The sequence below is a fragment of the Monodelphis domestica genome, chromosome 5, assembly GCF_027887165.1.
Source record: "Monodelphis domestica isolate mMonDom1 chromosome 5, mMonDom1.pri, whole genome shotgun sequence".
NCBI lineage: Eukaryota > Metazoa > Chordata > Mammalia > Didelphimorphia > Didelphidae > Monodelphis > Monodelphis domestica.
Genome location: NC_077231.1, coordinates 271,775,361 through 271,802,475, shown reverse-complemented (window position 1 = coordinate 271,802,475; position 27,115 = coordinate 271,775,361). Strand labels below are relative to the sequence as shown.

Here is a 27,115-nt window from a genome sequence, read left to right as displayed (position 1 = left end):
CAAAAGGATAATACCACTACATATACACATTCATATGTAAATATCTTTATTAAAGTTATATAAATGAAAACAATTTTGAGAATAACAAAACAGATAAAATAAGATAATATAAGCTTCTCAAGAGTAAAGAATTGTTCATTTGTATCTCCAGTGCCTGTCACATAGTAGGTGCTTCAGTATAAAACACACACACACACACACACACACACATACAGGCAAGCTATATGACTTTGGGCAAGCCACTTAACCCTAATTGCCTACTCCTTGCCACTCTTCTGTCTTAGAATTGATACTAAGACAGACGGTAAGGATTTTTAAATAAATAAGACATGCACATGTTTCCTATTGTTAACCTAAACCAGCGCTGGTGAACCATTTAGAGGAGCAGCCAGGTGATGTGAGAAATGTCTTCAGGTGAGAATGAAGAGGGAGAGGGGAGCAGCCCAGCCCCACATCCCTTTGGCTTTCTAGTAATGAATTCTGGTGAGCTCTGTTCTGGAGCCATGGCACCTGTGCCTACAGAGAGGGCTCTGAGTGTCCCTTCTGGCACATGTGCCATAGGTTCACCACCATAGACCTAGGCCTATGATCTCATCTGGGTAGGGAAGAAAGATCTATAATTTATAATCCTCGAGTACTTTGAAGTTAAGTGACTTACCGGAGATCACACCACTAATATATTCTGGAGAAGGCTTGAAATTGGGTTGTTTTGCCCAATGCTGGCCTTCTCTCAATTATAACATGCTGACTCTTTAAACAAAAGGAGATAACCAAAGTATAGGATTGGTTACCTGTACCATCAATTGTAGTCACTCATGTAGTTTTGCTGAACTGACATCCAGGATGCACTGTGAAGGATATTGTTAGTACACTGGGTTTTTTTGTATGATGTATTGAAACAAAATTTGTTGATAAAAAGAAATTAAAAATAAAAAATAAGTGGAATAAGGTTAATTTAATTTAATTTAATCTGGTTACCAATAGTAAAATTCTCCATAGCAAGGTAGCCTGGTTTTATTTTTTTGTGTTTTGCCCACTTAGTGGCATCTTGCCATTTATTTATCTTGCAAAAATTTTCAATAAGCATTTTTATGCTTCATTTTTCTAAGAGGACTAAAGTCCCACTTAATCCATGAGGCTTCCTCTAATTAGAATAGTCAGCCCTCACATTATCTTTCACTATTCTGACTTCTATAAGTTGTATATATGTATGTATATATAATATATGTGTGTGTGTGTGTGTGTGTGTATAACCTTTTGGTATTTAATCATCATGATAAGACAATATAATTTTTCCCCATATTGGAGTATATTTTCCTCTCTCTAATGAAGAGTTTAGGCTCATTAAGGGTAGAGACTATGACTTTTATTTCTCTTATATCCCAACAGCATCTACATCTTCTCAAAATATACTAAGTTTATTATTAATTGAATTGACTGAACTCCAAATAGTCACTGAAATAAGTTGACTTAAATCTGAAACCCCACCCATCCAAACCCCAGCTTTGGCTCAGGACTACTGCTGATCTCTTGCTAAGGAGGTGGCAAGGGAGACATCAGCGTGGCAATGGATGATGGATCATTGTAGTGGAAGATTCATGTTTGACCTGCAACCTCTGAGTTGCACATTTTGAGGACAGACTATTGCTACCTTACTGTTACTTCCATATTCATGGAAGGGGTCCAGAACCAAGTCTAAGGTGGACTCATAATTGTTCAAGGATCTCAAGCTAATATTTCTTGCATCTCTCTTGAAAAAAAAAAAAACTCATCCCCTGCCCAGTGAAAACATTTTAATTAAGTACTTAACACGTCTGGCACATTGTAAGTGTTTGATAACTTTTGACTGATTGATTGATTTTGGCTAATTTGGGGAGGGGAGAAGAAAGGAGGTGAATCATTTGAGCATTGATGCTGTAACAACAAAGAGAGATTATGAAATCTATGAATATTTAGGAAAAATGAAACAGCTTTTCTGTTCACAGCTTTGTCAAACCATCAAAGCCTCTCTCTTGTGATTTTACATGCTTTTCTGGGACTGAAGATATAGTAGCAGTGGAAGGTAAAGTACTCTTAATGGTTTCTTTCGTATTTAACTAACTGTTACATCACAGATCTGCCCATAGAGGGAAGTCAATCAGAACTTAGTCATAATAAATGGTGAGGATTCAAGATGCACGCCCAATGAGCCTGTTGTATCAATAGGTTTTTGGGTAAGTAAAGGGACAGGATAGCTCATGGGAATATACCCCATAGTGACAGGTCTTTTTTTCCAGTAGATCTGTCTGTTCACTATGTGGCCATTCCACCCAATGATTCAGGTCATTGGGACCCATGTGTACCCGCCCAGAAAACTAGGTACATCATTAAGTAGATTTGCTATTCTATCTACCCAACGCCCTGAGCCAGTGTGGGGTTCTCTGCATTCCCCTAACATTGAAAGGATATCAGAGGAGCATTCAGACTGTCTGGGGAGATCCAAGGGTAATAATACACAGAAGTAGGAAATGCCTTTTAGGGTATGGTTAAAAGTTGATATTGTTTTGTTTATTTCTTAGGTTGGAAGGACCTAACCAGTGGGAGTGTTGATAATTACAAGCTTCCTGGGGATCATTTTTATCTCATTAACCCTTCCAATGAGAGTTTCATCATCAACTATATAACCAAAAGCCTTGAAGTGTCACATTTTATCTGAGGCTCAGTTTTGATTGTGGATGGTAGGTAAATTACACATCCTTTCCACAGTAATCTAAGGAAATCAAAATGACTATTCATCTTTTTAATTTGTATCAATCTATTGTTTATTAGTAGACTAAAAAAATTATCAGGGTGACTTATTAAATCTAAATATCCTTCTTGCCGTGTGTCATGGGACCTTTTCAAACAAATAAGCAATATACTTGATGGACAAGATGTGCTGTTTCTCTTTATATTATAATCATTTGGGTTTTCATTGCTTTCATTAAGTTTATTCCAATTGCTAAAGCATGAATGTACTTTCCCCATTATTTTACCTATGGAAATAATGTTGAAGAAACAAAACGAAATTATCTATTTTTCCATTAACACACAAATTCAAAAATGGTTTTATCAATGTAAAATATTCCTGGTTTGGGAATGTTCTCCACCGGCAGATCAGAACAATTCATATCTAAGGCCCAGAGATTTATCTGAGACACACAGTAGTTAAGTGACTTGCTGATGGTCACACAGCTAGTATCAGAGGTGAAATGAAAACCCAGGTCTTCCTCCCTTGAAGTACACCACTCCCTATATCACACCAGCCTACCTCTTCACCAATAACATATTCCGGATCAACTTTTCTATAAACTTCTCTCTTTCCTTTACAGTGAAACAGAGCAAAACTGAGAAGAAAGAAAATATATTTACAATCAACTGTCTCATTTCAGTAGAATGTAGCCCTTAGAACACTGCTTTACATAGATGTTAGAAATAATTATTTGTTCAATTGAAATGTTAATTTGCTTTTTAGAGGAGGATTTTATAATATTTCAATCAGAATTATTTTCCTTTAAAAAGAATCACTATTATATTTACTGAGGATAATAGTAAAACTAATGAAAATATAAATAAAATAAACTAGATTTAAATTATTTCTACGTTCAGATTTTATACAATTGTATGTCCAAACTCATTGTAATGCTTTTGGGCTTTGAATCTGAGGTTCATTTTGAGTTTCAGTACTATGTGCTAAAATAAACAATAAATTATGTGCAACTTTAAGTGTGTGCTAGCCTTTAACCCTTTAAACTGTTGTTGTTTGGAGAACTTCTCTCACTAATAGATCCCGGACAAAGATAGTTTGTACTATCAACTGCTTCCTTTGCTTATATGCCATGATCAGTGTAAGACCTGTAAAAATGGAGACTTGAATCCAGGACTTCAATCCCCAGAAGTCCTTGCTCCACTTCCCCAGAATGCTTTGTAATATCACTGAATTCTCACCTGGGCCGAGAGAGAGAGATGGGGTATTTAACCTGATTGGAAAGGCTTTTAGTCTCTTTCTCTTTTTTCTTTCCTATTTCCGCTTACAAGCAGACACTCTTTTCATAATGTAGATGAGGTTGTCTAGGCCAGAGGCCTAGACATGTGTTTTCTTATTCTGTATTTTCTTTAATCCTTAACCTTTAATAAACCTCCAAAAATATAATACTCCTTGCAGAGAGAAACTAATTTCTACCCTGCCTCAATTTCCCCAAATTTTAATTTTTACAAACCTACAGTGAAGCAGATGCCATGGAGAAAGTTCCTTGGTGGAGCATGCTTTCCACTTGATCAAATAAACAAATAAATCTTCTCTTGTTGGATTTCAGTCCTTCAAAGTATTCTAGGTTAGGCCTAGAGCAGGGGTTCTTAATCTTTTATGTTATGGCCTCTTTCGGAGCCCCAGAACAATGTATTTAAATACATAAAGTACATAGCATTACAAAGGAAACTAATTGTACCAACAATTCTGTCTATAAAAATACAATATAAAAAGGATCGCTTTTTTTTTAAACTACATTGATGGACCCCAGTTTAAAATTTTCTGGTATAAATTGGGCTCTTAAGAGGCCTGGTCATTGCTGATCATAGAAGCCCAGACTTGAAAGGTATCTCATCAGCCATCTAGTCCAACTTATGCCCCTGAAAAAAAGAATCCCCTAGATACATCTAAGTGTTCATTCAGCTTTTGTGTTAAGATTTTCAGTGACGGTAAACCTCCAAATTACTAAGGCAGGTCTTTCTACTTTTAGTTAGTTTTAATTGTGAGGAAATTTTTCTCCTAAAATTTCATCTAAGTTTTCCTTTTTTCAGCTTCTACCCATTGCTTCTACTTCTGTCTTCTGGGGCCAGCTACAGCAAGTCTAATCTCTCTTCCACAGGACCGACTTTCAATTTAAGAACATCTCTCATGTAGTAGAATCATGGAGATTTAAGATTAGCTTGTACCCCTTTCTTTGGCACCCCAAGACAACTTTTGGGTTTTAAGGGAGAAAAGATTTGATCTAAGATGGAAACTATACAGAGTGGCCAATATAACAATAAAGGAAAATAATAAATGTTGGAGGGGATGTGGCAAAATTGGGACACTAATGCATTGGTGGTGGAGGTGTGAATTTATCCAACCATTCTGGAAGGCAATTTGGAACTATGTGCAAAGGACTTTAAAAGAATGTCTGCCCTTTGATCCAGCCATAGCACTGCAGGGTTTGTACCCCAAAGAGATAAAAAAAAAAACACAGGAAAGGATCTGCTTATACAAAAATATGTATAGCTGTGCTTTTTGTGGTGGCAAAAATTTGAAAAATGAGGGGGTGTCCCTTGATTGGAGAATGGCTGAACAAACTGTGTTATATGATAGTGATGGAATACTATTGTGCTATAAGGAAGGATGAACTTCTTGATTTCTATAAGAACTGGAAAAACCTCCATGAACTGATATGAAGTGAAATAAACAGAACCAGGAGAACATAATACACAGTATCTGAAATACTGTGGAACAAGCAAATGTGATTGACTCTGCTACTAAAAGCAATGCAATGATCTACGACAAAGTTGAGGGACTTATGAGAAAGAATTCTATCCACATCTGGAGAAAGAACTGTGGGAGTAGAAAACCAGAAGAAAACAAATGATTTATCCCTTATTTATATAATATGATTTAGGGTTTTGGTTTTTAAAAGATTATTCTATTACAAAAATGAATCATATGGAAACAGGAGTTGAGTGACAATCTATGTATAACCTAGTGAAATTGTCAGTTCTGGGAAGAGGGAGGGAAACAACAGGAATCATGTAACCATGGGAAAACATTTAAAATTTTTTAAAAATTTAAAAAAGATTGAAGCTATAATTTTGCTTCTTTCCTCCCCTCTTCTGGATGAATAAGAATGGCAACAAAGCCTTTTGTTTATCTGTAAACAAGCCTTTTAAGATAGTAGGAGTAGAAGAAAGATAATGGGAGGGAGAAAAAATGGACATGCACATTCTGCATGACTTCTGGTGTTGGGATAATCCTCGTTACCTGTCAGGCTGGCTCTCACTAGGGTCTAGAAGAACCCTCTATTGCTCAGAGTAAAGTTGGAGTCCTCTTTTGGAAAAGGACTTTACAAGGAGAATAAATTGGAGTACCAGGAGGAAGTGGGGGCCTTTTTCTTAGGAATTCAGAGTGAGTAGGCTTATTGGCCCAGCTCTTGGAGGAGCCTGCTAAGGGAGCTGCCAGCCTCATGAAACTGGTGCCTTTTCTTTCTCCAGCCTGCTTTAAAAATTTATTATTTAATAAGTAATTATAAACTAATATAGCATTGCCATAGAATTTTAATCTTAACAGAATTCTGGACTCAAAGTCAAGAATAATTGGGTTCAGATTCCACCCCAGATACCAAGTAGTTGCATAACCCAGGGGAGAGCTTGTAAACTTTCTTTTTCCTATTTCTTCATGTGTAAAATTAGAAAATTGGACTAAAGGCCTTATCAGAAGATTCCTTCTCTTAATTTATAATCCTTCATCTACCCAAAGATTTCTCTTCTCTTGACTAAATATTCTGAATTCCTTCAAGAGATGCTTATATATCATTGATTCAAGACCTTTCAAGAACTGAAAGCAGTCTTCCAAATGTGATCTGATCCAGGTATAATATAGTAAAACTATCACTTCTTTATTCTGAAAGCTCTTTCTTCCATTTGTAGCCGTAAGTTGCATTTCATCTGCTTTTTGGTAGCACTGTCTTCTTGTGAAACATTTGTGAAGCCATCTCAGGTACTCTAGGGCAGGTCTAAGCCAGGATTAGCCTTAGAATATACATAGTCCAGGTTCCTCCACTTCAGAGACCACCCTAGATTCCTGGACTTCATTCTAAATCAACAGACTATGAAAGGAAAGATATCATTACTGAGGCATTTTTCATATGACATTTTATTCATTGTTGGGTATTATTATATGGTAGATAAAGCCTATTCTCAATGAATAAATGAAAAATAATTTGATGTTAATGCTAAGTCCTGGGGATACAAAAACAAGTAAGAGTTCTTGGTCTCCATGGAGGTCCTAATAGGGAAGACAACTCATATATGAGTCATGGGCAAAGAGGATTGCTTTGGAGAGGAAAGAGGGAAAATGATGATTGGAATAATAAAGCAATTGATTGGGGGTGTCCTTGTCAGGATGGTAGTGTTACTTTAATTACTATTTTTAGTTCTAAAGAAGAGAGAGTAAAGATGGGGCATATGGAAAGTACTACATAAAGTTTGAGACTGGGCAAAATGAAGTGAAGTATTCATCAATTGGAACCCAAGGTCGAAAGTTTGGGTTTTTTTGGTTTTGTTTGGTACATCTTCTATACCATTGAACAACTGTTACATGATTTATATGATGTGTGAATTCTTTGCTAACCCAAAAGATATAGTTCAGGTTTGGGCACAAAAAAATTATATTTCATTTTCTGCTGGGACCAAGATTCTTCAAAGGATTTAGACAAATGAAAATGATTATTTTATTATTGGAAGTATACAGCAATGATCTCAAGAAGTCTGTTCTCTATTTTGTCATTATATCATTTGTCATTACTAGACCATATGGTCCACCAGATCCATTGTGATCAAACTATTTATTAGAATAATAATGCCTAAGGTACACTGTCCCTACCCACCAGATGTTCAACTTAAGTTTTGATTTTGTTTTGTGACTAAATTTGAAGTAATTTTGAAGGAAAATAGTAGGTATTTCAATGATTTAATAGATTTTTCTTCTTAGCTTACACAAGATATAGTTTCAAAAGCGTAACACTCAGCTTATTTGTAGCATTGTATTATTACCCGTTTTGGGGGAGGTTGTATTTTCTTCATTTTTAAAATTCTTAAAGAAATTAGAATATGGAATGGAAATTCTGGAAATACAGAATCTACTCATGACCCCTGATTCCACTACTGATTAGCATTCAAGTTTTGCTTTTTGCCTCTCATCTTAGCTTGTTCATCCCCTTCTTAGGCATCCTACTACACCAGGCTCTGGATTACCATACTGATGTCAACTATATTGGGCAGACACCAGATTGGCTTAGCAATTCAGGTCTTAACAGCTCAGATTTCCTGAGCTCAAGAGATCCACCAACCTTGGCCTACCTGCTAGCAAGGAATATCAGTGTATACCACCATCCTAGGGATTTACTTTAAAATGAGAGTGGGAAGATACTAGTGTGTGAAGATACTAGTGTCATGATTTCATACCAGATAAGAATGAAGCTATTTCCTCATTTTTATCCAGTCTTCATACAGAGCAACCTTTTATCTTTTTCTTAAAAAAGAAAGAATAAAAAACCCACAGATTTTGTATAGTTACTGAAAGTAAAAATTTATTTAAGTTCCTTCTACATACTATGAAGTTCAATGTTTCAACTCATGTTAAGGAGTGAGATGAAACATGAAGAATTATTATTACTTCTTCCTTTACATGTTAGTTTATTTTATTTCATAATGAAAAAGAATTCCCCCCAGCACTATTCTAGATCCCATACTTTTCTATCAGCTCTTTTGCTTTAGAAATATAGGCACTCATGGCATCTTCCTTTGACAGACCTGAAAAGGAAAGAAACAGATTACCTTTGCTAATCTTCTGATATGCTAAACAAGAAGTATATGTTACCTTGTTTAACAATTAAATACCTTTTTGGAGATTCCAGGCTTCCCATTTGGCTTTGCCTTTTAAATCTAGCATTCCTGGACACTCTGTCAAAAGAAACACAGATTGTTTTTAAGTTTACATTAGATGACATCATAATATTTTTCAAAATCCCAAATGCTGCCCGGTTCAGAATTGTATAGGTACTATACCAATGTTAATGTCTCCAACAACTGATTGTTTGTAGAGTCCATAGAGTTCTTTGAGTTCTTCATCATTTGGTCTTGTTTTTAGTTTCTTTACATCTGCAGCAGCGTTATCAAAATCATCCTGAAAAGGGAGGGGAAAGAAAGTTATCCAGTGGTACATTTTTTGCCTTCAGGCAAAGCATGGCATCTTTTGTCTGAGCCTACTGCAAAGCAGATATAAGGAGACACTAAGTTCAATGGATCCAAACACCTAACTGGCTCTTTAATTAAATTCAAAAGCATCCATTTTCAGCAAATATTCTAATCTCTACTTGAATATGTAACTCTTCCTTTCTACTTTGAAAACTTCAAAGTGTCATTTAAAGCACATTATTGTTTTAATTATTATCATTCTTCCTTATGTTGGTAGAAAATGAAAGGGTGAATAATACTAAGCTGCTATTAAAGGCTCTGCTACTTAAACTAAGGAAAACTATTTTGAAAAATCTGTATGGTCTTTTCCCATTAGAATGAGAGATTCTTGAAGACAGGATCTTGCTTGTCTTTATATCCCCAACACTCTGTACTGTGCACAAACAGAACTGTGCAAGTTCTTGGCACATAGTAAAGAATAAACACTCTATCTAAACTGAAAAGACTTACATGAACTGATGCAAAGTGAAGTGAGCAGAGCAGAACCTGGAGAACATTGTACACAATAACAGCATTGTACAATGGTCAGCTATGAATGACTTAGCTATTAGGAGCAATACAATGATCCAAGACAACTCCAAAGGACCCATGCTGAAAAATGCCCTTTACTGCCAGAGAAAGAAGAGAAAGAAGAGATGAAGTCTGAAGACAGGTTGAAATATAAAATATTTCACTTTATTTTCTTCATGAGATTTTTTAGTGAAATATGTCTTTCCCAATATGACAAAAAAATTGTTTTCTATGATCATCATATCGAATTTCTTATTCTTTCAGGAATGGGAGAGGATAGGTAGGGAATAAGTTTAGAACTCAAAATATGAGAAAAAGGTAAAAATGTTTCTATATGTAATTGGGAAGGAAAATAAAATATTACAGAAAATAAATGGTCATTCTATTTGTCTGGTGTGGAAAGAACTATGGATTGACTGGAAACTGAGAGAGACTTGGTCTTGAATTCTGACTCTAAAAGTAATACTTGGGTAATTATTTGGCTAAGACACGTAAGAAAAAGCTTCTCTGAGTCTCCATTTCCTCATCTGTAAAAGAAGAAGAAGAATTGCAATATAGAGCTCTAATAAGGAAAGAACTTTGTAAGTCTTTTAAGCATGATGAATATTAATTAGCATATATTTATGATTTATTATATCATATTTAATACATATATAGCTGTTATCATCATTACTATCTTTATTTGCCCAGAGAAATTTTTTCCTTCCCTATTTTCTTTACAAAAGGAAATTAATTATCTCTTACATGGTTATGGGTTAGATATGTATTATTAGTACAATATATTCTTTCTAAAGACAGAGATAGAATGAAATTTTTTCATTAGATTCATACTTGCTTAGAACTGGTTGTTCTAAGCCCTTATCTTCTGTTCTATTATCTCCTTAAGAGCAAGTTTTAGTGCCAAAATTTGAAACTTTGTCTTTTAAAGAGAAATATTTGAATTTTCCTGACTACAGTAATAAAAGAAAGGATCAAGGAAAAAGAAACGGCCATTCAACACAAAGTTGTAGCACTTCAATATAATCAGCCACTTTTGGTAAATAATGAGGTTGTGCTTTGATGTATAAAACTTTGGCAAATGTTGTAAGTGGGAAATTATTATAAAGTATTTAGTAAAATTTCCAGCAGTCAAATTAACAAATATCTCTCTGGTAGCCTGAAATTTTCCTACAATCATTCTTTTTAAGTGAATAAATTAATTATGATGAAAGACCTAAACTTTATGGTTTAATTGGTATGTGGGACAAAAAGAAATATATAATCCTATCCTCCCCAAAGATATTCTATAGAAAGAAATAGATCCATTTCTTAAATGTTGCTGGCCTTAGAAGTAGTCCAAAGACTTTAAGTACTCATCCTTGTATAAAGATTTTTAATTTTTTTAATTGAAAAAGCTTAATAAGGGGGCTCTCGGAGTAAGAAGTAACCTTAAGGTTTCATTTAGTATAATTTCCATCCAATTAGGAGCCACTAGGTGGTACAGTGGATAAAGTGACAGGCCTAAAATCAAGAAAACTTGAATTCAAGTTCAACCTCAGACAATTACTAGCTGTGTGATCCTGAACAAGTTACCTAATCCCATTTAGGTTCTTCATCTGTAAAATGAGCTGGAAAAGAAAAATGGCAGACCACTCCAGTATCCTTGTTAAGAAAACTCTAAAAAGAGTCACGAAGAATTGTACACAACCGAAAAATATAGAATTCCTTCAATATTGTCCCTGAAAGAATGGCTAACTAGACCATGCGTGACCATTCTGTAAAGTAATTCTCATTACTTCTCCTGACAGCCCAACCCACTATTCCTATTTCAGTCTTACTGGATAACAAAGCATATGGGGATGAGAGGTGAAGGAGTAAGGTGTAATAAGACCAGGAAGACAAGAGGGGACCAGTTTATGAAGAGCTTTAGATACTAAGCAAAAATTGTATGCTTGATCCTGGACAAAATAGAGTACCACTGAAGTTATTGAACAGACATGATATTGTCAGCCTTATGTTTTTAAGATGATAACTTTGATATCTGAGTAGATGATTAGATTGGATTGGGAAAAGACTTTAGAAAGGAAGGTTAGCTAGCAGGCTACTGCCATAATACAGGTATGAAGTGCTAACAGTCTGTCCCAGGGTGATGGCAGGGGAAAAGGAAAGAAGGGAACAGATATGCATTTTTATAAATGTTGCTACTTCCCATTACCTCACCAGACCAGTTACCAATCTGCTTTCTGCCAATACATTAAGAAATGTAATCTCCAATTTTAAAAGACCTGAGAAATAATTTCATATCAGCCTCACAAATGTATAAAGAATAATTAGAAATATCTATGGCAACTTTGCAAAGAGTTTACAAAAATTACTAAGTCCACAAAAATTCTACTCTTGCCATCAAAACTTGCTCTCTATGACTCCTATCTCAGGAAGATAAAAGAAAACATTTAGAAGATGATACAAATAAAGAAAAGCAAGAATTAATGACATAAAATGCATAGAAGAGAGAAGAATAAAATTCAGAAGAAATGATGGCTTTTGTGTCTGTGTGCAATATAAAATCATTGTCATATATCTTCTTTTTCTGTTCTTATTTGAATAAATGAAATGAATTAATAAAAAAGCATGTATTATGTGCTTACTATGAGCCAGAGATTATACCAACTGCTGACGATGCAAGTGCAAGGGAGCTTTATGAGTTCCTGCCTGCAAGGAACTTAGATTGTAGTGGAAGAAGATAACATATAAAGGGAAACTAAAAAAGTAGCTGACATATGTAAATGGAAATGGCTAAGAACTGTAGCCTGATTCTGAGCAAAAAGACTCAAAAGCTCACTTACCAAAGTCTTAGATCTGGGGAAAGGATCCAAGCTCCAGATTACCAGATTATGTGTCGTTGTATAGAAATGAATGCTTAGGCTTCTGGGTGTTTAAATTCTTAATTCAAAAAGAGATGTTCAGAAAAAACATTTGCAAATACACTGGGGATTTCTTTATAAAATGAAGAAAACAGAAAAAGGACTAAGTATAAGATACTACTGCTGAGGCATTTAGATAGCACAGTGGATAGATTGTCAGGCCTCATGTCAGGAGAATTTAGGTTCAAATCTAGCTTCAGATACTTCCAAGCTATGTGATCCTGGATGAGTCACTTAACCCTGTGGAAGAGAGAAATTGGGAAAGCCTGCAACAAGACAGGAATAGCTGGTACTGATAACCTGTCATTCAAATGAGAGCATTCTGGTTTGGAATGTGACTGGAAGAAGGGAGCAGACCAACTGAAGTCTGGACCTTTTGGCTTAGAAAGACAGAAGGGGTCTGAGGTCTCTTGGCTTTTGGTGACTGAAGTCTGAAGGTTGTCTTTTGGCTTGGAAGACAGAAGAAAGAAAGACAAAGTCCAGCTCTCTCTGATTTGCTCTGTTGTAATAGTGGCTGAACTTCCAGACCTATCAGCCATTTTCCAGATTGAACTTTATTCTACCATCCTTCAAACTAAGACTTATTTTAGTATTAAGGAAAACCCAAACCCTCTTCCCCTCCATTTCTTATATTCCCTTCTTTCCTAATAAACCCCTTACTTAATTTAGAGAAGAGAAAGAGTATTTTATTTGAGACACGATAAAGTCACTCTGAATTGATTTAAGAGACTAATAGAAGATCAATAGGAAGAGGGAGGGAAGAAGGGAGGAAAAGGGAGGAAGGGAGAGAGGAAGGGAGGAAGGAAAATGATTAACCGCTCTGATCTTAGTTATCATTTACCATTTAAATAGTCCCTTATTACAGCCCCCAGCCTAGCCCTTACTGCTCTTCTGCCTTAGAACCAATACACAGTATTGATTCTAAAATGGAAGGTAAGGGTTTGCTTTTTAAATCAATTGGAGATTAACTTATTCCTAATGAATTGGTAGCCTAAAGGAGATAGTTTCATTAAAGAAAATGACAACAATGAAACACTATACCAAATATTTTAGGATGCAGCCAATGCAATCCTTAAGGGAAATTTTATATCTCTAAACACTTTCATTGACAAAAAGAGATGGAAGAGATCAATGAATTGGTAGTGCAACTCAGAATACTAGAAAAGCAAAAAGTAAAGGAACAATATTTTATCTTTATGTATAGCACCAATACTTAGCAAGGTGCCTGGCTCACAATGAATGCTTAATAGATGCTTGTAAACTGACCAATACTATTGTATATTCTGATCTCATTGAAAGAACTGGAAATCATTCTGCTAAATCTTCAGCCCAAAGAAATAAAGAATGTAAAGACTACATCATAATGTATCCTTACCACATTGTTTGCTGCCTAAGTTTTAAGAAAACAAATATATATATATATACATGTATAATATGTACATATCCATCTCAATCCTGTGATGACAGAATCAACACTAGCTAACATTTCTATATCCCCTATAAAGTTAATGAAGAATTTTTAAAAATACCTCATTTTAATCTCAAGTCAACTCTGAGAGGTAACTGCTTTTATTATACCCATTTTATAGTTAAGGAAACTGAGGCAGACAGAGGCAAATTACTAACCCAACGTCACACAACTTGTATGTAAAGCTGAGTCTGAACTCAAGATATTCCCTATCCCAAGGCCCTCTATCTTCTATACCCCTAGATTAAAGATCTGTGAAATTATAGGGTCCTGGCTTTAAAGCTAGAAAGGATGAAAAGCCATTTTGTCCAAACACTTTACAGATAAGAAAACAGAAGCTTAAGGGAGTGAGGTTACTCAGAGAATAAGTAGTATTTTAGGGTCTAGAGCTGTAATCACTTGTCACTAAGTTTTGCTATTACTTTTAAAATCTACATTTACTACATTTAAATAAACTATATTAGAGGAAATTGAATATGTGCTCGGGCCCAAATTTATATACTTGGTATGATCTCTGAGTGTCAGTTCTCCATATTCTCTGTGGGAAAGTCATTAAAATGTAGAAGAAGGGAAAAGGAGGAGAAGAAAGTGGAGGTGAAGGAGAAGCACATTTTACCAGTATTCGGACAAGGGCCACTGCTTTTTCCCAAAAGAGCATAATATGACGTTAGCCAAAGCTATCAACCAAGCCTGAAGCCACAAGTGACATATGATCCAGTTGATATCAGAGATGAACAGAGGGCTATCTCAGAAGTAGAGCATCACAAAAAAACCTAGTGGATCAAATCTAGCTCACCTGAAACATGTCGTATCTAATGAGGTCTTAGTCTATACTTAGAGCTTAGCAGGGGAAACATTTGTTCACACAGAAAAAACACTCTTCTGAGAACTTTTACAGGATAGTTCCCAAGCCCAAAAGAGGATATTAAACTTGATGGTTTCAGTGTTACGAGTTGCCCAGGCTACATATACTCTGAATATGTCTCCAATCTAAGAATTTTGTGAGTGCCTACTCTCCTCATGGACACTGTGTTCTGGTGGGAAAGTGGGATTCAGGTTTATGGATGGAATGTTTTGGTATGTGTTTGCTTTGCATTTTTGTTTGGTGTAATTGAGTATTGGTAGTTATTATTAGTGGGTAATATATAAGCTAGGCAGTTAGGTGGCTCAGTGACAGAGCCCTGGAGTAAGGAAGACCTTAGTTCAAAGCTGATCTCAGATACTTACTGGTTGTATGACCATGTGCAAGTCACTTAACCTCTGTTGTCTTAATCAACTGGAGAACAAAATAGCAAACCACAATAGTATCTTTGCGATGGAAAGCATTGCAGTACTATAATCAATGGAGTCATAGTACAGTGTCAGACTTGGCTGAACAAGTCAACAGCAGCAACAATACATCATGAAGGGTTCATGAGCCACAGTGCTAACAGGAATAGTCACCCACAAAGTTATCCCCAAGAGTCTAAAAGTAGTGAAATATAGCAGTGAACCCTTCCATGAAACTCTAACTCTCCTCATAAATGTCCATGCGGTTTTCTAAGATCGACTATGTTTCTTGAAGGCAGGGGCTCTTTCATTTTTGCTTTTGTATCTCAAGAACCTAATGTAGTGACTGGAACTTAGTAGGTCCTTAAGAAACTGCTATTGATTCAGTGAATGATTGATTATTGGCAAAGTGTTTTAATTCTCCTATGCCATCCTAAAATGTTCTTCCTATATTTTATAGGATCTAGTGGCCTTTTTAGGTAGGATCTAATAGGTTTGCCTATTTTAAAACATATAATTATGTACTAAAGATGAAAGAGTCTCCTAAGGATTTCTTGATGGCAGATTATTTTTTAGATCATGTACTTAATGATAGGTCAAACTACTTACTCTAATCAATTCTCTAGGTTTGGCTTTTTCCCACAGGAAGAATTCAAACTGTCAGCTTATTTACATTCACAAAGCAAAACTCTCAGTCGCTCCAGTTTAGCCTTTTGGAAATCCCTTAAATACTATGCTTTCTTTTTTCTCTAGTAAATTGCAAGATAGAGAAAAGAGAAAGCAGGTTTTAGGTACAACTCTTCACTCCACTATTTTGTTTTGTAGAGAAAAAACAAAAGTATAAACCTTTTTTTAGTAGTCATCAGTCTATCATTCACTTTCAAATCTATACCAAGCTAAACAGTATAATGTCTATATAAATACCAAGTTACAGCCTCAGTTTTCACAGGGGAGGTCTAATCTGCAATTTCTAGAATGTCTTTAAAATAGGGAATTCTGGGCAAGAAAACTCCCTTAGCTAATACAAATTGTCATCTCCTCTTCATATTATAGTCTTAGAGAGTTTCCCCTCAACACTGACTAAGTTGCCCCAGGGTCAACAACCAGATTTTTACCAGAATAGTTGGATTTGAATTTAAGTCTTCCTGATTCTAAGGCCATTCCCTGTCCACTATACCATGAAATCTTTCCTGAATAATAATTTTGTTATTCATTTCTAACTGAGCAGGAATTACAATATGATGAATGTGTAAATATGCATTGCATGATAGCACAAGTATAACATTTCATATCATTTGGGATCAGGGGAGAGAAAGAAGGGAGGGGAAAAACCTGGATTGAAAAATGTCTTAAAATGATTATTAAAAATTGTATCTATGTGTAATTGGGGGAAATAGGATAAAAAAAGAATTAGGGGGAAAAAGTAATGATCTTATGATGAATTTTAATTCTAAACACTATCTAAGAATGGAGTATGTTCTAGGATTCCTCATCTGTCTTTTGAAATGTATAAGGAACCAATGATATGTCCAAATGGTATTTATAACCATCATACATTAATAATGCTTTCTTATCCACTTCTCTCTTGATGGAGTCCACAAATCACCATTCTCAACACACACTAAAACAATTAGTGTCATGATTCCAATAAAGTTTTAATCCTATGTCTCACTGGGGTGGGAAGGTGACACTGGGTTCTTCAAATCTACATCCAGAAGAGTACAAGCTCTAACAAGTCCTACCAGACTGGAAAAGCAGCAGTTATAGGCCTGGTAATAGATGATCTATCTGTCATCACAGAATCATAAAATCTTAGAGCTGAATGATCATCTAGACCGATGATGGCAAATCCATGACACACATGTCAGCGCTGACACATGTAGCCATTTTCTATGACATGCGGCTGCATGAGGGCTCAGGCGCCTTGGGGACCAAGAGCTGGACACCTGCAGCCATGGCTGTGGCCATGCCTTGGCCCAGCAGGGGGATGGGGGGAGGGGGAAAGTGACGGGTGGTGTGGGCCAGGCAGCTGGGGCACAAGGGGCTCCCTCGGGAGGCAAGAAGGAGGAGTGCAGGGCAGGCAGGCTGGTGGGCAGTAGCCCCTGCTCTTGTGGTGCCCCAGGGTCAGCCATCTGGGGAGGGGTGGGGCAGGGCCTATGGAAGACTGAATGGAGCTCCAGCCCATGTACAATGGAGGAGAGCCTGGAACCAATTACCAGACACTTTTAGCATCCTGAAAAATATAGCAATGGCCTTACTCACAATTTTTCCCTCTATGTACTTTCGTGAGATCTTATTCTCAGCATTAAATATCAAAAGCAGATTGACAGATAAAGTTAGTAGCACCTGCTTAGGCTTAAAGTATACAAAATATCAACCTTCAGTTGAAGGTTTAGCCAATGAAATTCAGCAACAAAAAAGTCACTAATAGGTTAGTTAAAGAATTCCCCCTCCCCTCACTTATCTTAATTCACGGCAGGCACAAATGAAATAATGTCAAAACCAACAAAAGAAACTGACTGACAAATGAACAAAGAAGTCACTAAGCAAGTAAGTTAAATAATTAGTTTTTTGTTTATTAAATAGTTATATATTACAATTATACATTTTTGTTATTTAAACTGTAAATATCATGAAATTATGATTTTTTTTCAAAGTGTCACACCACCCAAGTTATGCTCAGTTTTTTGGTGAATTTTGACACACCAAGCTCAAAAGGTTGCCTATCCCTGATCTAGGCCAACCCATACTTGGATAGGATTCTTCTTTACACCCATTCCAATAAATTGTCCTCTAGCCTTTGCTTGAATTTTTCTAATGAGGAAGACCCTACTCTCTCTGGAATCATTCAGTTCTATTTTTGAATGGCTCCTGCAGGAAGTCTTTTCTTAAAACACATCTAAGTGATCTACCTGTTACTTCTACTCATCATTCCTAGGTGTGCCTTCTGGAGCCAAGAAAAATGAGTTTAATGATCATAATAACAACAATATCAATCCTGGCATGTATAGGATGCTTTGAAGTTTGCAAAATGTTTTGAATGAATGATGAAAAAATTATTATACACAAAGCATGTGTGCTTTACAAATATCTCGTCCTCAGGACAACTTCAGGAGGTAGTATTATCCCCATTTGGTGGATGAAAAACCTGAGGCTAACAGGGATTAGGGGATGTGGCCAGCGTCAAATCGCCAGTGAGCTTGGCTACTGCTAATTCCAAGGACCCACCTAGGCTAAGTTAGAGGGTCTGAGTTAAGGCTTATTCTAATATGCATTAGTGGCTTGCTTATTCATTCCAAAGATTATGAAAACCCCAATTTATGAAGTGTTAAACGAAAATCCATGAGTAAATGCCCTTGACCCTGATGACTGGATCAGAAGAAATGAATTAAATAAGAAATTTAGACTGTGAGCAAACTTAATGGCACTTTCTTCTTTGTCTTGGGATGAAGACCTTTTATGAGCTAAAGTTCACCTTGTTTTTGGTCTCAGAGGGCTGTTATGAGGATAAAATAAGATATTTGTAAGAGTGCTTTGCAATAATTAAAGTCTACATCAATGCTATCATCATCACCATCATCATTATTCAAAACCAAAGATGCTACAAGGCCACACCAAGATTCTTTTATGACCAACAGAACTGATTGTCTCTGATACTTGCCTTTAGAATTTTTCAGACCAAAATTTCATTTATTCTTATAAGAAGCAGAACTCGGGAGTTTTATCTAAGTAGTTACCCAAATACATATACAAAGACTTATAGGACCATTGGATTTTAGAATTATAAAGGACTTAGGAGGAGGATTTATAAAGTACATTATAGCTTACAAAGCTCTTTACAAATATTTTCTCATTTTATTCTCCTAACAATCATGGTATATAGGTGATAAGATTTATCTTCCCTTTTATAGTTGAAGACACAGAGACAAAAAAAAAAAAAGGTTAAACGACTTGCCCAGAGTAACAAAGCTAGGGCACAACTAGCTGAGGACACATTTGAACTCATATCTTTCTATCTCTTTATACCCTATGCCAGTTATCTTGGAGAGTATTGAATTCAACCCCCTCCTTTTACACATGAGAAAATAGAGGCCCAGAGGTTAAGTGACTTGCCCAAGGTTACCTTAAGTTCCTTTTTAAGGAAAATGATGACTCTATCCAAGAGCACCTTTTGTGGCCTGTGTCTGAGGAAGCCCTTGACAATGAAAATTTCAATATTTGGGCCCTTTAAGGACTTTTTTTGGTAATACTGGATGTCCCTATCTCACTTAGATGGAGATTTCAGGTGGCCACTCAAAGCCTGATCCCCAAATTGATCAGGACAGAAGTTTTAACCATCTGTATTTTACTGACCTACATCAGCCAATTTGGCTCCCTCTGGCAATCTGATGGCCAGCTTTTAATTCAATTACAGCTAGAATTCTCTGTCTCAAGTAACCCACCAGCTTTCAGCCTTCCCCAGTTGCAGAGAATATAGATATATGTTCTACCACCCTTGGTAAATTTGAGTATTTCTCAGAGAATTCACTTGTGAATTGGTTGGTAGCAATCTAAACCTTGCCAAAGACATGAATTAAGAAATTTAATATTTGAGAGAACTTGTCTAATAAACACCATTTATTTCTCAAAATTCCTGGAACTTTATCCCTGGAGATCATCAGAAATGAATGATTCTCAAATATGTTATTTTTGTGCCTCATAGAACTGACTTGACTGATAGTCTAGGTACATGATGGCGAACCTTTTAGAGATGGAGTGCTGTGCCAATGGCCTCACTAGAGATCGAGCACTATACTCTATCCCTTCACCTCTCCCCTCCCCCCAAATCTCTCTCTTACCCCAGACAGGGGAGGGAAGGAACACTTCCATTGGGCTCCTGAGCAGAGGGTTAGGTAAAGTGAGGAATGTCCTTAGTTAGGTACATGGAGAGCAGGAGAGGAACAGCTCCACCCCTAGTCCCTCTGGCTTTCTAGTAATGAATTCTGGTGTGTGACTGCAAGTATGCCCAGAGAGAGGGATCTGTGTGCCCTATTTGGCACAAGTGCCATCATGATTCTAGGTTATGCTCCATAAAAAAATTCTCCATAATACTGATACAAAAAAGAGGAGTTTCTCCATAATATTGATACAAGAACATGTAAGCAATATTTTTTTGCCTTCTATAAAACTGTGGTTAGAAGATTCAGTTATATTACCTAATGCCCCTATATAAGATTATTTTTCTTGGAATTCAGTTCTAAGAAAACTTTTATCTCTGATAAAAGAAAACATGCAAGTTTGTCTGCAACCAAGTATGATAAAATACATCATGTTCCTGTCTTCACATTAACTGCCAAGAAACTCAAGGTCAAATTCAGTATTCAGATTAAGTGGTTAACTCATTTTAAATGCCAAGTAAAAACTACTCCTTTTGGTTATTTATTTTTTGGTTTTCCTTTTAAAATGTCTCTTTGTAAAATGTGTAATGTAACATGTAAAAAACATGTAGTGAAACATGTAAATAAAGTTCTAAAAATAGCATCCTAAAGAGTATGATTGCTCAGTCTAAGTATTGTTGCCTTGAGTCTTTCCCTCCCCTTCCATCTCTTCTATTTGCTGTGTTTTGTTTGCAGATGTCTCTCATTTAACAGAAAAAAAAGGCACTCTAAAACTCCAGATAGTCCGTAATTCACCAACAGTTTGTCTTCCAAAAGTTGACAAATCACTTATTTGGTACTCCAGCCATATTTCCCCAAGGAAAAAGTTGTAAATGAAGTTTAGCTTTGCCAAGTCAATGGATAATGTAATTGAAATTGTCAAGGACCATCTACCGAGTTGTATGTATGTTCTCACCTGAATTAATGGAGAAAATACGTATCCTGACAAAATCACAGATCCTTGAAATGTTGAAGCATAAATACCTGAAATAGTACTAAAAATAGTAATGAAATAGTAAAAGATTGTGAGTTTTAATATCTTGGGAGGAATAGATAGAAACTTGGCCTTCAATTCTCATTGTTTCTCTAGGGACTCAGTATACAGAAACATATCCTTCCAAGAAATACTATCATCAAGGGAAAGGCTGGCTGCCTATAAGAAAGTAGACTTCCTTTCCAACCACTTTAACAACTTCTACCTGAGGAGAAGGTGCTTCTGTGTTATAGTGGGAGAAGAATCTCTCACTAGGTAAGAGAAGAAAGGGAATCCTTAGATATTTCAAGGAACCATGATTTTATTGGTATAAGTACTCTTAGCACCAATGCCAGTTTCAAACCTTGCTCTTCAAAATTGCTGTTACCAAAAATTCATCTCAAAGACTAGGAGAGTTAGGAGGGATAGCTAAAATGTTGGATGACAGCATCAGGATCCAAAAAAGATCTCAACAGGATAGAATAGTAGGTTGGATCTAAACTTTAATAGGAAAAATATAATCTTTTATCTGAGTTAATGAAAGTCAACTTGATGCCACTGTGACCTTGGGCATTGTAAATGGAAACTCCCCAAACTTGGGGAGGGGAGAGGCTGAGCTACACAATTTCTGAGATTACTTCCAGGTCTACTTCAAAAAATGTCATATGTATAAGATGACAGAGGTGTGGTTAGAGAATTGTTCCTTTCAAAATCATTTTTTGGAGGGAGGTGGAATGAGACCAGCTAGGTGGCTCAGTGGATTGAGAGTCAGGCCCAGAGACCAGAGAAAAAATCTGGCTTCAAACAGTTCCAAGCTGTGTGACTGGGCAAATCATTTAACTTCTTCCATTGTCTAGCTATTAACTACTATTCTGCCTTGCAACCAATACACAGTGTTGATTCTAAGATGGAAGATAAAGGTTTAAAACAAAAGAAAAGAAAATGATCTGGAGTTCTTAAAGGACTGCAGTTGCTCAGTATAGGCCTATAGTGGCAATGATTGGCTGAATTAATAGAAGTATAATGTTCAGTTCTAGGGAGGCCAGGATTCTGTTACACTTTATCCTTGATGGACCACATGTACAGTGTTGTGTTCAATTCTGGATACCATTTTAAAGGACTATAAAGGACCATTAAAGGACTGCAGAAGCATCCAGAGGAGGAAGTGATTGAGATTATTTCATATAAAGCTACATTGAAGGAACTGTGGATGGTTAGCCAGGAAAAGAGAAGATTCAGGGAGTATATGATCTCCAACTTAGAAGTATTTGGAAGGTTTTCATTTGAAAAAGGCATCTGACAATGTTGTTGACAGAAGAAGGAACAATGTGGTTGCAAAAAAAGCAAATTTAGGCTTTCCATAAGGAAAACTGCCTAACACTTTGAGCTATCCAAAAGTGGAATGGACTCAGGAAGTAGTGAGCTCTGCCTCCATGGAGATTTTCAAAGTGACTTCTTGTCCAGTATGTTGTCACACTTTCAACTGAGATCATCTGATGGGGGAATTCACCAGCTCCTAAGACAATTCAGTCCATTTTTGTATAGCTCAAAGGGAGAGAAAAGCAGCTTACTCAGTTTTGTTGGAGCATACTAATGAGCAAATTGTGCTTATGCTGCCACTTCTGTTTCCAATCTAACAGTCTGTTACTGTTTTCCTGAGTTTGCTGTCATTTCCTATGTTAAGGGTTGCAGTTATAGTCTAACTGGCAGTAAGAGGTTAAAAAAATCATCTCTCCCCAGCAACCTTGGAAAAATCAAGTGTTGTCTTTACAGGCAATGTGTGACAATTCAAGGTTTGAGGAATTTTCTTAATTTATGTCAAGCAAAGAGATATATTATTTTTACTCTATTCATTAGCAATTTAAATAGAGGATGTGCAAAGGGAAACAGAAGAAAAGAAAACCAGTCTTATCAGCTGTATACTCAAATGTACAGTCATGCATGATGGCATCATCTTCCAACAGGGAAGTCAACAATTCATCCAATTTTGCCAGCTCATTAGTAATACTTGTTATATATACAAATAATTGTTTAATTATTTAAAATATATGTACATATATTTTATAAAATATATACAAATATATACAAATAATATATACAAATACTTATAAAAGACTTGATAAGGGAGAAGACAGAAATCATTTGAACAAGGTAGAATTTCAGGTCTCTGTTATGAGTTAATCCTTTGAGTCTCTTAATATGGGTTATTAAAAAAAAAACAGTCATGAAAGGAAACTGTCTGGGAGATGTAAACCTTAAAATTTCTTAGACTTATAAATGTTGGAAATTTCACCATTGGGAAATTTCATACTGGAAAAATTTCCTACTGATAGTCTATTGGAATGTGAACCCCATTGGCATGGGAGGGTCATTCTCCTCCCTACCTAAGATTACTTTAGGACAGAAACCTTTTGAGGTTTACAGAGAACAATTCAAGTCATCTTCTCCTTCAGTTTTCACTAAGTGATTATATTCACCTTGGCATTAACTAGCAAGAAGTCAACAAATTAGGTACTTTGTAATTATGCCAATGGAAAGCTAAAAGGAGAGGGTAAGGTTTCAGTGGAAATTGCTTAGCCAAAATCAACCCTGTAAGGACTCATTTTGAATGTTATGTTAATAGATATTACTTAATATACAAATAGCTTAAAGGGAAAAAAAAAACAGTGTAATAGAGAGACCTGAGGATAACGGAAAGAGAACTGAAATCAAAATGAGAGATCCAAGCTGTTACTGTTTATGTTACTGCTTTCCCCCTCATGCTCAATTCACAAAGTAGCTTGTTGGTTCTGAGGCACCTGCTTTCTAACTCAAAATGTCATGATCCTAGTTGCTAGTTTGTGTCTTTCTTTTCTGTGGTGCTAATGGTCCTTTATCTATTATAAATAATCTAAATAAATAAATAGAATTATGATCAGTTTTCAAGTGGAATCCAAGCAGATTGGTTTCCTAAAAAAGCAGAGATGGTAAAAGATACTTGCTTAAATATTTTAATGTTCCTATGGGTTGGGTTTTGGGGGTGGGAATTTCATGAAATGGGGAAAGGGAAAAGGTACACAGAGAAATGGGGAAAGGGAAAAGGTACACAGACCAGGCAAGGAATGATGAAGACTATTTCATAAATCTCAGAGAAAACTTAATTCTCTTGGCATTGCTTTTTTCTGGAAAACTCTTATTTCTTTGTTTTTCCCTGGCACTGGTAGCACCATAATAGGGGAAGGGGGAGGGAGAAAGGCACAAGGGTTCAGTGGCCAAGTTAAGGTAGCCAGGAAAAACAAGAACAGATTTCAAAGACATCCCTTCACGACTGCAGAGACCTAGGACATGCCTCTATTATGTATTTGTGTATGTGTGAGGGAGAAAGCTCAGCCTGAGCAGAGGAATTAAAGCCCTCCTCATCCCTCCCAGCCTCCCTTGGGAAAGCCCCGCATAAATAAATGCCTTTCAAAAGTCTCTTGGATTAATTAAAACTGGGGGTTAAAGATGCTCCCCTCCCCTCCCCCAATCCTAAAGCACCCAGGTGGTTGTAGAAAGTTGTAGAACTCTGAGCTGCAGCCCACCTCTTTAGGAGTTTTGAGCTTTGGCTGGCCCAGCTCCTGCAGCCTGCGCTGAAGCCGATGGGCTCCGGATCACAGGCCTACTAAAGTATTCTGGGCATCCCGGACATCCTGGAACAAAGCTAGGACAGGGAACAAGAGAGGTAGGGGAGGGCCCTGCAGTCTGGACAGGGGACCTGGGAGGGGCCAGATCCCGCCGACCCCACTTCTTCCTTCCCCGCAGGTTGTAACTAACGGGCATCCTTTCTGCCCTCTATCTCCTGACCGAGCAAGGAGAAGAGGACACTGACAGCATCCTGGACCGCCAGTTTTACCTGCAGAGACATGACTGCGCCGCTACTCCTCTAAGCAACCAGGCTTGGGCCCCCACTGCAGCTGCTGCTCACGCGGTACTGACCGGTCAGCTTTCCCCCATCCCCGCAGACTCCCCAACTCCTTCTTAAAGCCCCGGCGGCCACCCAGAAAGGCACAGCCCTCAAGCTTCCGATTGGCCCAGAGGCTTGTGACTCAGTGCCCGGGGGGAACTGAGTGACATCAGCAACCTCACGGGGCCCCCCCCATCCCCCTGCCCCCGGCTCCCTCTAGGGGCACTGGGCGCTGCTGTTGCCTCTGCTACCCTGACGGTCTCTTGGGCCTGGGGGACCAAAGGAAAGGAACCTCAGGCTGCCAGCTGTGTTAATGGCAACAAGAGGAGCTGTAGGGACCTCGGGGAGTGAGGGAGTTCAGTGAGTGTGTCTTTCTCTATTCTTGGCTTCCATCCTCAAACTTCTCAAGGGTTTGCCTGCTCAAAAGCCAGAGGGATCACTCAAAGGGTGCTGACCCCATTTGGGCTTTCTCCTTTTATTAAATTTAATTAATTATTAACTTGAGAGGTTCCTCAAAAGGGAAGAGTCAAGAGACCTGAGTTCAAATCCCAGTCCTACTACTGTGACTTTACATACAATAATTCACTACTTTAAGCCTCAACTGCCTTCTCTCCAAAAAGAAGAGGTGGTACTAGGTGGGGGGAGGGGGGAAGGTTGTATCATGGATTCTTTTGGCAGTCTGTGAAGCTTGCAGACCCTTCTTAGAATAATATTTTTCAATAATTGAAGAGAATGCTAAATTTCAGTCAGAGATTAGAGGGGGTGGGGAAGATGTATTTTTCTCCCATCCGCAGACCCCCTGGTCACATTATGAGAGTAGGACTACATGGTCTCTGAAGAGTTTTCTCAGTTCTAAATCTTAAGACTTCTACTAGCTTTTGGAAGAGTCAAACTAGAGCTGTAACAAAAACTAGGCAGTTAAGGCACTATCTCAATTTTAAAGGTGAGGAGCGAAGAAAAAGCTAAGAAATATATCTCTACCATCTTAAATTTGTCAAGCCATTACAATGCACAAAAGAAGACCAGGGTTATTCTTCTTCTTGTTTGATGGTGTCCAGACTTTCTGGGATCCCATGCACCATGGGGTTTTCTTGGCAAAGATAATGGAATGGTTTGCCATTTCCTGCCTTTAGGCAGATAGGTGTTAAGCAACTTGCTCAGGATCACACAGCTAGTAAGTGTCTGATTAGATTTGAACTTTGATCTTTCTGAGTCTAGGCCCACTGTACCAGCTACTTGCCCAGAAGCAAAAAAATCACCAAAAAGGCACATCATCAATAGTTTGGCCATGTAATAATGAAACATTTTTTGGTATGACAGTCCATGAATCATGGGGAAAAAACTGTTTTCATGACCCTTAGTCCAATGTAGCGCCTTCCTTGTAGTTTCTGCAAAATGGTGGCAAAGTGTAAGGGAAGGGCAAAGAAAGGACTAAGAATCACATATTTTAGATTATCGACAACTTTTAATTTGATTGTTTGTGCTACAGTTAATGGTAAAATGAATCTCAAAGTGAATAGAATCCAAAGGAAGACCTTGAAACAGGGGGGGAAAAAAGTGATGACGGGAAAAATAGCCACCATGAATTACCAGCAAAGAATTCCTGAGCCTGAGATGGTGTGATAAAATCACATGGAAGAAACACAGGCAAGTACTGTGTTGCTGCAACCAGTTAGGACTTCGGAGACTGGAACCAGTGCTGGAAGGCCTGAAGATTCCTCTGCTCTAATTTTTTCTCTCTTCCCCAGCCTGATGACCCTCCTGCACTCTCTGGATAGAAGGATTATCTCCCTGTTTCTGAAAAGTTTTTTAATGATTTTTCTTATACTAGCAACTGCGATAAAAATTGTTAACTACTGTAAAAATGGAGATTTGAACCCCAGACTTCAATCCCCAGAAGTCCTTGGTACTTCCCAGAATTCCCTATAATCTCACCTGGGTCTCCACCTGGGCAAGAACACAATTTAGTATTTAAAGGGCTCTCTGCCTCCCAAGAGCTCTCTTCTTCCACTTCTAAGCACATGCCTCTTCCTCTACTCTGGCATGGCAAGGATGAGTAAGCTAAGTGCAGGTGTTTTGAATGGGCTAATCAGCCCTAGGCATGTGGTTTTCTTATTTTATATTTCTTTATTC

At 37.2% G+C, this 27,115-nt stretch overlaps 2 protein-coding genes across 5 annotated transcripts in view; one reads left to right on the top strand and one right to left on the bottom strand.

Annotated features, from left to right (window-relative positions):
* OLAH (oleoyl-ACP hydrolase) overlaps positions 1-4,199 on the top strand; it is an 88,307-nt gene extending 84,108 nt beyond the window's left edge. For all 4 annotated transcript variants that reach the window (XM_056800161.1, XM_007504935.3, XM_007504933.3 and 1 more), the window contains exons 8-10: positions 1,986-2,062; positions 2,559-2,717; positions 3,351-4,199. In XM_056800161.1, coding sequence (XP_056656139.1) covers positions 1,986-2,062; positions 2,559-2,695 — 214 coding nt within the window. In that variant the 3' untranslated portion in view covers positions 2,696-2,717; positions 3,351-4,199. The remainder of the gene's footprint in view (positions 1-1,985; positions 2,063-2,558; positions 2,718-3,350) is intronic.
* Positions 4,200-8,327: 4,128 nt separating this feature from the next.
* Positions 8,328-25,192, bottom strand: ACBD7 (acyl-CoA binding domain containing 7). The gene is made up of 4 exons (XM_007504930.3): positions 24,932-25,192; positions 8,833-8,950; positions 8,665-8,727; positions 8,328-8,577 (listed from the first exon to the last, which is right to left on the bottom strand). Exons 1-4 carry the CDS (start codon positions 24,941-24,943, stop codon positions 8,504-8,506), a joined length of 267 nt encoding a protein of 88 aa, XP_007504992.1. The 5' UTR covers positions 24,944-25,192; the 3' UTR covers positions 8,328-8,503.
* Positions 25,193-27,115: the final 1,923 nt, after the last annotated feature.

Coding starts and splice junctions, on each gene's coding strand:
- ACBD7 (XM_007504930.3), bottom strand. Junction 8,728..8,832: donor TGTTGGAGACATTAACATTG/GTATAGTACCTA, acceptor TTCTTTTGACAG/AGTGTCCAGGAATGCTAGAT. Junction 8,578..8,664: donor AGCCTGGAATCTCCAAAAAG/GTATTTAATTGT, acceptor TTTCCTTTTCAG/GTCTGTCAAAGGAAGATGCC.